The sequence below is a fragment of the Fragaria vesca genome, linkage group LG7 (assembly GCF_000184155.1).
Source record: "Fragaria vesca subsp. vesca linkage group LG7, FraVesHawaii_1.0, whole genome shotgun sequence".
Taxonomy (NCBI): Eukaryota; Viridiplantae; Streptophyta; class Magnoliopsida; order Rosales; family Rosaceae; genus Fragaria; species Fragaria vesca.
This window is the reverse complement of record NC_020497.1, coordinates 4,120,349-4,130,912: the sequence shown is the minus strand read 5'-3', so window position 1 is coordinate 4,130,912 and position 10,564 is coordinate 4,120,349. Positions and strand designations below refer to the sequence as shown.

The window sequence follows — 10,564 nt, the reverse complement described above, 5'->3', positions numbered from 1 at the left end:
TTCTACTCAGTACTTCTATTCCTATTTAAGGACCCCTTCAGATTCATTGCTGAACCAGTACCACAGTAGTTTCTTCTTCCCTCTTTTGTTTAGGTCATTTGGGGTATAGAGAGATGAGAGCTTCCTTCGGTCCAAATGCAGGAGTAGAGATGGTGTACACTGCTCCTAATTCATGAATACCTCTGGGTTGCGCAGGATAATGAAACACTAATGCGCAGCTTAAGGGTTTGCATGACCTAGGAGCAGAGATTTCCTTCTCATTTCCTTGATTGGATTGAAGGGAGCTCTCATTATTAGTGACCTCTCTCACTTGATATGGATACTATATGGATCTGAAACGTCTGTTTGAGATTTCAATCTGGGGTTCTCGATCTGCTTTACTTTTCCTTGTTCTTTTAATCTTATTTAACCTCTGAATCTGTGATTTGTTTTTGTGAGTTTGGCAGTTGCAGGATATATCAGAAACTAACTGATGCTGGAATGACCTGAAAATCTATCTGAGGCATGCAAGCAGATCCAAAGGGTGTTTCTACATCTGTTAAGTATAGGAATCAAGCTTGACTCGTTTCTTTCAAAGACAGTAGCTAGCTCCAATTCTGAAAGTGAAAATTAATACGTATCATATACGTAGATCAAGTACTCGATCATATACGGTTTCTTATCCGATCCTATGTAGGTGGATGTACTTGTACATATCTAGCAACGTGAATGTAATACCTTCTATTTTCATCATATATTCTCTATCCTTTAAACGAGCGGCCTTCCAAAATCTGGAAATCTATTACGCCTCAGCGTAATATCCGACACTATCTAATGTGAAGAAATTTCGAACCGATTTGAGTTTATTGTAATAAGACACAACAGATTCAAGCACCAAGTTATTAATTGCTCAACAGAAAAAGAAAAACCAGTAGATAAAATTCAATTGCAATTTAGATTTTTCAGACCCAGTTTGCTCTGGTAGAGGTGATGATGACGATCGGGATCGATATAGCTAGCACTCTTCTCGGTTACCTTTTGGTTCAAGCTTACGAGGAAGAGCCTATCATCCTTTGTAACTGAAATCGATGAGCTGAGAAAGAAGCATGCCCTCGGCAATATCATCGCCCTCGATCATAGCTTCTTCCGGTGTTTTCAACAAACGAATATCTCTGAAGCCTAGCTTGGAGTGCTCGACATATATGGAGCAAGCTGGGTTTTGATCGAGAGTGAAGAACTGCTCTCTGTGTATTCATTCATCCCCTAGATAATTTTAGAGAATTAGACAAAACAGATTGGGGAAGCTTAATTCTAAGGTATCCTACGTTTGTGCTTGATCTGTAGTCCAAATATTATTAACTGATGGATCCCCAAAATGTAAGCCACAGACATGCTCCATATGATAACAAATGAAAAGGAGACCCCGGATATGATTAGAACTCCGAGCACAAAGTACCTCAGATTCTTTAGTTTACAATTTAGATTTTTCAGACCCAAAAATAAACCCGAAATAATTACATATTACTCTAACAATTTAGAATTGACGCAGAAGTAATCACATATTACTCTTAACTTGTATATGCAAAACGAGAAGTAATTAAGATAGCTACTAATAATTAACTAACCTAAAGCAAGATTCTAATTGATGCAAGGCATGAAAAACTTGTACGTCAAATTAATGCATGATTCCGAAATCAGACTTTGTATGTATCTTAAGTTATGAGTTCATATTTGAAGATTGTGCTAAAATTAAATCTTGGTCTCTTAAGAACTAGGTTCAAGAATTCAGACCAAGCTCTCCACTTCGAAACTTAAATCCGTTTGAATTTCAAATTCTCGAGCTCGTAAGCTTTTTTTTATTTATTAAATCCATATCTGACTTTGTGGTGACTCTTTTATGAGCTTTTGTATTGAGAATACATAGTGATATTATTTACATTCGATTATATATATGTAGAACTTAAAGCCGGGAGACCAGATTTAAGAATGATGAAAACTCAAGCTTGATGGCAACATGCTAGTACTTGATTCTCCATATATAGTTCTCCTCGTCACAAGCAGTATACCGATCATAGATCCAAATAGGATGCCTAAACAAGGAGTCACAAAACGTAATATTTGGTTTTTCGCCTATGTATCTTTCTGCAAATTTGCCCACATGATATCAAACATATTTCATTCCTACCTTCCTACCTTATGTGACAGACATACAAATTAGGGTTTTACAGGAAGTTTGGTGGCCGCAAAAGAAAGGCACCCTGAATTAGGAATACCGAATACGAGTTCGAATTCGGAGCCGAGTGCTTGTATGGATTGTTGGGCGTGTATGCTCGATCATCACCTAACAAGTTAGCTCATGGTACATATTGACTAGTAAGTGGCATTGAAAGTCCCCCAAATTAACCTGTGACACAAGTTGGTATCTTCTTCCACAATCAAAGATGGAGATGGGGAAAGAAAAAGAAAAGGAAAGAGAACCTTGCATAGTTGCATGCATATAAATACAACTATACAAGACTACAAATACGTCCTCTACTATGGAAGCATTCTCTTTGACAGAAGTAGACCGGGCCAATATCTCAGCCGGATTCGGTAGACTTGACCCGGAAGAAGTGTAAGGACCAGTTCCGGCCGGCCGCCCAAATTGCATTGTTAATTCAGATTAAGGAATAATGATTTGAACCTTTAAACTAATAAAAGAAGCATGCATCACATCAAATCCTTAGTTTTATTGAGTATTTTCTGGTCGTGTTTCATTTTATAGTCTCCATTTGCATTTTTGGAAGGCATCCTTGGACCCTTATTTTTTTTTCGGTCAAGATCCTTGGACCCTTCAAACCTTCAAATATTATATGAACCTGAGTGGTAAGGCTCCCTAGCTTGATAGTGATTTTGATCCCGAACCCTCGCAATGGTGGAAAGACAACAACTATAATATATCTAGTCAATTTTTGGTGGAAGGAGAAGTTAGCTAGAAAAACCCAGATTTTAGAAATTGGAAGAGAACCTCGTTACAGTAATTTACTGCTTGTTCCTTCTAAAAAAGGTGCTCTGTGTTTCATGTGATTTAGCTAACTTAATTAACCGATCTTTATAGTAACTACAGTTCATTACCAAAAACGTTTATGATATCCTCTTGGATGAAATTAATGTTAGGTTACTGTTTGAACTACCTTGCTGATTGCTATAAAAACGACTCAATGATGACTTGAATTAATACTTGCAATTTAAACGATTTTTCTTTCTTGATATAGTTACTTCTAATTATTATTATTTTTAAATAGGATGTGCAAAAAATTATATTGATACCCTTTTAGGGGGAAAAAAAGAAGAGAAGAAAGAAATGAGTGATCATCTTCTCTCTTCTCTTCTTTCATAATTTACGTGGTTAGCGTGTATCACTCAATTCTTTGAATTCAATATTTTTCCGGTTCTAATATAAATAAAACTGAAAAATCAAACATGTTATCTAACTTATTGTATTGGTCTGACCTTAATTATTTAATATTAAGACGTTCCGTGTATTTTCTTGATGTAGAAAAATCTCAACATCAAGAGATGCACAATCAACCAACACTCCCCAAATAATATCACAAATCCCATTTCATATGAGACATCATGCCTTAGTTCCCATACCCACCTTAATTGACTTGTCACACACACACACCTTCTAGCTACCATCAAAACAACGTAAACTTCTTTTGTTTTCTTTAAAATCAAAACAAACTATCATTTGTTTATGTACAATTGGATCTCTAGATCTTAGTCTAATGTGTTAGTGTCTTTAATTAAAATGCATTTTTTTTTATCGGATAAATATTACAGTTTTCTGAGTCAAACTCATAATCTCTCACTTATTAAGGGGAGACTCTGCTGTTAGATCAAATGGTACTGAGCGAGTGCATTTTTTCTGATAATTTTTTTTAATTAAAAGAAGAAAAAAAGTCAATTTCTTAAAGAAAAGTCTAATTTGTTTTTCTAGAAAAGAGAGAAAAATAAAAGGAAAAAACAGAGAAGAAAATCCAAGAGGCAGATGGCAACAACCCCAAAATAGAGGAAAAATAATTAAAAAGAGTTGTAGCAAGTAACAAACAAAACCCAACCCAAAACGGTGTGAGGGTTGAGAGAAAGAAGAAGAAGAAGAAGAGAGGGTAGTCGGTCTTCTTCTCTATCTCCTCTAATAGAGAACAAGCCCTCTTCCACTTCAATCTCACCACTTTCTAGACCCTCTCCTCTTCCTTCCTTCTCTCTCTCTCTCTCTTCCATCATCATCGTCATCGTCATCGTCATCGTCATCGTTTCTCTCTCTACTTGGTTTGGTCTGCTACGGCGTCGTTTTGGGGGTGAAATGAAGGATTTGAACAACACGGATCTGTTCGACCCGAGAACCGCCACGGTGATGGAGCCGGAGTTCGCCGCCGTCGCGCGCACGGTGACGCCGTCCACCGACGCCGATTTCGCCTTCGCCTTCAACGACAGTAACTTCTCCGACCGGTTGCTCCGGATCGAGATCATGGGGGATTCGCCTGAGTCCAGGCCCGATTCCGAGGCCTGTACTAGTATCGCCGATTGGGCTCGCCACCGCAAGCGGCGGAGGGAGGATTTCAAGAAGGAAATCGGCGGTATGTGTCTCTCTCTGTCATATTTCCGATGCGTTTTGGGGTTTTAGGGTTTCGTTTAGCTCGGAAAGCTCAGGAATTGAATTGAAAATTGGTTTTTAGGTTACAAGAATTGAAATTTGGAGATGGAGGCTTCAATCAATTTTGAATTCGATGAATTTGGATAGTTTGATTACTGGTCTAGGGTTTGTGTTCATTTCATTTCGTTGTTTGATTTGATTGGGTGATGAGAAGATTGTGAAAATGGGATTTTGATATGAAAATTGGGATATGCCTTTTGTTTGGTTTGCCTTGTTTGACTTTAGGGAGCCATATGACTGCACTAGACTAGCTTGCTTGGTTTGACCCGTGAACTATTGAAACCGTGAAGTATGGGAGTTTGTGATTTGTGATTTGTTTGTTCAAATTTGTGTTGATGTCTAATTTGGGGGATTTTATCAGTTAGTTTGTTTGGAATTGTTGCTAATAGGGTACTGTTCAATCACATGCATGTTTCATTCATCGCCATATCATGCCTTTTGTTTATACGTGATGTGTTCTTATGGCGGTTGGTTAATGTTTTAGATCTTTGTGTTTTCAGTTGTGGAGCTCTCTGACTGTCCGGAGGAGCAAATCTTGAATGACAATCAACCTGATATGGATGATGAACCCTGTGAAAATCAAGATGAAGATGCAGTTGCTATGGTTGAAGAATCACCTTCAGGTACTGAAATGTATCTCATATGGTGTTGGTGTTAAAACGTAGGATAAGTAAGTGGTCATACATCAACAACATCTCTTATATAAACATATAATCTTGATGGTGTCTAAAGGTCACTTGCATCTGTATGGATTAACATTTTCTCTCTTGCTGCCAGTAAAATTAATAGTCCAATTCAGGGTTCTACGTTGTAATTCCTATAACATGACCATGAAACTGATTCAAATTTGAACTTGTATTCTTGTAGGAGATGAGGGTGCAAACAGCATTGACTCAGACTGGGGAATGGATTGTTCTACAGTTGTGAGAATCAAAACATTACACATCAGTTCTCCAATATTGGCAGCAAAGAGTCCATTTTTCTATAAGGTGAATAGCCACCAGCTGTTTGTTCCCATTACAAACCCTTATCAACTTATCATCACTGAATATATATCTTATTTCTCCTTTGATCGTAACATTATGCAGCTCTTCTCAAATGGGATGAGGGAATCTGAACAGCGACACGTGACCTTGCGAATCAATGCCTCAGGCAAGTACAGATATCAGCAGCTTATTTTGTTTTATATATATATTAAGTACTTGTTAGTGCTTTGCTGCCATCTAAATATCAAATCTATGAATTATTCCCAACAAAAATGTCTGACGTTGTTCTTCTTACTTTCATATGTGCAGAAGAAGCTGCCCTGATGGAGCTCCTCAATTTCATGTACAGTAGTACCTTAAACACCACAACGGCTCCTGGTTTGCTGGATGTACTGATGGCTGCTGACAAGTTTGAGGTTGCTTCGTGCATGAGACATTGTAGCCGGCTGTTGCGTAATATTCCCATGACACCTGAGTCTGCTTTGCTTTATCTAGAGCTTCCTTCCAGTGTCCTAATGGCTGAAGCAGTCCAGGCATTGACTGATGCAGCAAAGCAGTACCTTGCTGCTCGTTATAAGGACATAAGCAAGTAAGTTTATTGTAGTTCATCTTGATGTTCCAAAGGGTATTCTTAATTACTATTATTCTCTTTGGTGGAAGTTGTTTGCTTCCTGGAAAAGGTCATAGTTTTTTGCGGTTCTGGATTCTTAATGTATGATTCTTCTGACCAGGTTTATAGATGAGGTGATGGCCTTACCCCTAGCTGGAATCGAGGCAATTGTATCAAGTGATGATCTCCAAGTCGCATCAGAGGATGCTGTATATGACTTTGTCTTGAAATGGTCCAGGACTCACTACTCAAAACTGGAGGAACGGCGAGAAATTTTGGGTTCTCGACTTGCACGCTACATTCGCTTTCCATACATGACTTGTCGAAAGCTAAAGAAAGTCTTAACCTGTAATGATTTTGACCATGAGGCTGCATCCAAGCTTGTGCTTGAGGCTCTCTTCTTCAAGGCTGAGGCTCCACATCGGCAGCGAATCCTTGCAGCAGAGGAGTCTGGTACCCTGAATCGACGCTTTGTGGAACGGGCATACAAATATCGCCCGGTTAAGGTGGTGGAATTTGACCTTCCCAGGCAGCAGTGTGTGGTGTACCTGGACTTGAAGCGGGAGGAGTGTGCAAATTTATTCCCATCCGGACGGGTGTATTCTCAGGCATTCCACTTGGGTGGACAAGGGTTCTTCCTCTCTGCGCATTGCAACATGGACCAGCAGAGTTCTTTCCATTGTTTTGGGCTGTTTTTAGGGATGCAGGAGAAGGGGTCAGTGAGTTTTGCGGTGGACTACGAGTTTGCTGCGAGATCAAAGCCAACGGAGGAATTTCTTAGCAAATACAAAGGCAACTACACATTTACTGGGGGCAAGGCAGTTGGCTACAGAAATCTATTTGCCATTCCATGGACTAACTTCATGGCTGATGACAGTCTTTACTTCATCAATGGTGTACTCCATCTTAGAGCGGAACTTACTATCAGGCACTGACCTCTCAACCATGGTTGTTGAGTTGTAGTACTTTGATTATGTATTCCAATGAGTACGCCTGACCATTTCCTTTTGGTTGCTTGTTGTCTTTTGCTTGTACCGCCATTCTCTTCCAACTTGGAGAAGGCACTGTAATAACTGAACAGATGACTTCTTGAGGCTTAAATATGATTAGAGGTATTTGCTTCTCATTCCAGTGATGATCTCTTGTTACCGTAACATGTATTCAAACCGTTCTAACAGGCTTGGAACTCAAAAGTTATACTGCTCCTTATCTATTACTATATCGGAAGTAGCCAAAGCAGACCACACCACACAGCTGTTTCCGTTGGTTGTCTATGACACGATTCCTTACATTAAATCCACAATCTGACATCGGTTTAGTTCTCTGTGACCTGTCTAAAGTTTCTTTTTCTTCTTCTCCGGGAATAAGAACGGAAGTTTTTAAACACCATAATTGGGAAGAGCTTAAGGTACGCATCACTCATTCAAAGTCTGTTACTCTGTTAGAGCAGCAAGAAAAGAGCAGACAACAAACATAGGAACCGATAGGCAGAGATGCATCTTTGCACCCATACAACATCCGGCACAAGGTTCCACATCCGGCAATTGACACAAGAAGTTTCTTGATAACCCGCTAGGGGCATAACCTTTACCGGTGAGAATATCTAATTAAAAGAGTAAGCACCACTTCCAACATACACATTGACATAAAATTGTCATATCTTATTTCAAAGATGAAGTATGGGGAATACAGGACTAACAAACAATCGTCAAAAGAACACCTATTTTACATTACACGATACAAACGCCTCTTACAGTGGAGATATAGAACCACAATGAAATGATGGCTAAGATAAATACGCTTGACCTTTGCAAGCCAATCATAGGATCTATTCGGTTCCGGCAATCTTCTTCTTCAATGACTCAATGTCTGTAGCTAATTCTTTTCTGCTCGACTGGTAACAGAAACAGAATTTGCACTTGTTAGAATTATATGGTCAACATGCCAATATGCGTGCTGTAGTTCTAGTTATTAAACACCACAATAAAAACCTCATCTAGTAGAGATTACATGTAACTTTAACTTGAGAGGTTTAAACTTGCCTTGAAGAGTAGGTAACGGTAGACAAACCATCCAGTATATCCTAGCCCTACCAACTCCAGGACCTTTGGAAGCTGAGGAAGCAGAGAATCAGTCAATTCAGAGTGGGTTCCATTGATTAAAAGTAACAAAAACAAATGCTGAGAAATTGACAATGGTGAATCCAATCAATGAATGTAAAGGCATTCACCATTCTTGATACGATAAAATTGATGTGCTTTTTAAGAAATAAGTTACCAGTGGCACTGAATTGACGGCACCAACAATTATTGAAGACAACCACACAGCGACTATTGCCCCACCTCCATAAAGAAGTACTGTTGACTTGTTTTCAACTGCATCCCACTGATGAGGAGAACATAAAGTTTATAATTTTAAACCAACTATAGGTTTCACTCCCTTTAGAAAAGTTGCAAGGAAGCTGTACGCAGCAAAATCTAAGAACACAAATAAGGTTAAATGCAGATTGAAACAAGCTGCTTGCTTTAAAGTAGTAAGTTTATTTGTTACCTTCTCCTTCAAGTCTGATATTAGTTCACCAGTGTCAACAGAAGTGGATGTCTCTTCTGAAGATGATGCTCTGATCTGAAGGGAATGCCTCCTGGACTCTGAAAGCCATAAATTTACTTACTTAAGCTATAGTTTAAATTCAGTTGATGCAGTTTTAATAGAGCGAAACAAATATAAAAATATGAACCAAACACCAAAATATCAAATAAGCAGTGAAGATGATTTTTTTATAACACTCATGAGCTAAACTGAGGAACTCTAGAAACGACGAAATGAACCAAGAAACTGGGTTTACTAAAGTGTGATTGCACTCCAAAAGTCCAAATCTTTTGATCATCATCTTCAGGTATAAATCTTTAATTACATGCATAATGCATGTGCTGCAGAGTTGCAACAATCAACAAGCAGAGTCCATTTGCCGACTGTTGTTTTTTCCCACTACAGGGGACTTAAGTCCCACCTTTCTCGACAACATCAAAGAAACATGGCACACATCAATTCAACTATACCCCCTGCCCCCTGGCACTATTTTCCCACTCCAAAATATGAACACCCTGATTGGCGCATATTAATGCGCAAGAAGACGGTTAAAAATCTGGTCTTAGTTCATCCACTTGCAATGCAGTATATCAGCTACAAGCCTACAACTACCTACACAGCAGTTAAAAACCACAGTACAAGTCTTCCCTCCCTTAATTTCTGTTGAAACTGTTTTCGAACTAAAGCTAAAGATGAAATCTTGCAGGCACATTATAACTAACCCCATCTTGAGCATAATGAACTCAAATTCAGGAATAAACACCCATCTTTCTAACTACCCCACAGCTCCATTTTCTGTCTATTCAAGACCATCCACAAGATTCCCTTGATCACTGCCTCTCTCATAGAAAATATATGACATTCCCATATAATAGTACACACATTCATATTCATCTCAGTCAAACTATTTCAGTTCTAAAACCATCAAGAACAGTAACAAGCTAACTTCTTGAATTAAAATCGCACAAAGTTACATCCAGAACAGATTGATAAGCTCATTCAAACCCGCCTACTTAATTCTCAAACAAACCCGAACCCCAAAACCACTTCCCACTCTCCCACATTTTTCTCAGCACCCAAAAAAACCAACACACACAACTTCACCAACACAAAATCTAAGAACAACCCACAAAACCCAACAAGACAAAAAGCTCATAATCCGAACACACACAACCTTAAAAAACATCAGCGTACCTGAGGAAGCTCTAACGGCAAAGCACGATGGTGAAGAGGAGGAGATACGAGGTGGGAGGTAAGCCAAGGCGGAGCAGCGAGCGGTAGTGGAGGGCACACGTGGCACGAACAAGGCGGTGGCCGCCATGGAGGAGGCTGTCGCTGCCATTGAGATTGAGTTAAAGACTTTCCTCAGCTGGCTTTGCTTTCGTTCAAGTCTCTGACTTTGTTGATTTTTGCAGACGATTTTTTTCCTCTCGAAGTGTTGGGTTTGGATTTGTTATCCTATTCCTTGGTGGGCTGTACTACTCACAGAGTTCCTCGTCGGAGAGCTCGACACGTGGAAGACCGAGGCTTTCTGATTGGGTGACTCTCTATCGGAAATCCACGTATGAGGTCCTCTTCTTCTTCCCGAGTAAAAAGATAATCTGACGTTTTCCCCTAGCAGGTATCATCGAAAAAAAAACTAGCAACTTGGTCTAATGTATTGTAGGCATAACTTGTAATTTTTGAAGTCTTCTGAGTATT

At 39.2% G+C, this 10,564-nt stretch overlaps 2 protein-coding genes across 2 annotated transcripts; one reads left to right on the top strand and one right to left on the bottom strand.

Annotated features, from left to right (window-relative positions):
* The first annotated feature begins 4,107 nt into the window (after positions 1-4,107).
* LOC101300278 (BTB/POZ domain-containing protein POB1-like) lies at positions 4,108-7,408 on the top strand. Its single transcript, XM_004306657.1, has 6 exons — positions 4,108-4,598; positions 5,179-5,301; positions 5,546-5,667; positions 5,767-5,830; positions 5,974-6,253; positions 6,396-7,408. The coding sequence occupies exons 1-6, from the start codon at positions 4,328-4,330 to the stop codon at positions 7,207-7,209; spliced, it is 1,674 nt and encodes a 557-aa protein (XP_004306705.1). The 5' UTR covers positions 4,108-4,327; the 3' UTR covers positions 7,210-7,408.
* A 500-nt stretch (positions 7,409-7,908) lies between these two features.
* On the bottom strand, positions 7,909-10,315 carry LOC101300562 (uncharacterized protein At4g01150, chloroplastic-like). The gene is made up of 5 exons (XM_004306658.1): positions 10,058-10,315; positions 8,825-8,922; positions 8,552-8,659; positions 8,317-8,388; positions 7,909-8,168 (listed from the first exon to the last, which is right to left on the bottom strand). Exons 1-5 carry the CDS (start codon positions 10,203-10,205, stop codon positions 8,103-8,105), a joined length of 492 nt encoding a protein of 163 aa, XP_004306706.1. The 5' UTR covers positions 10,206-10,315; the 3' UTR covers positions 7,909-8,102.
* Positions 10,316-10,564: the final 249 nt, after the last annotated feature.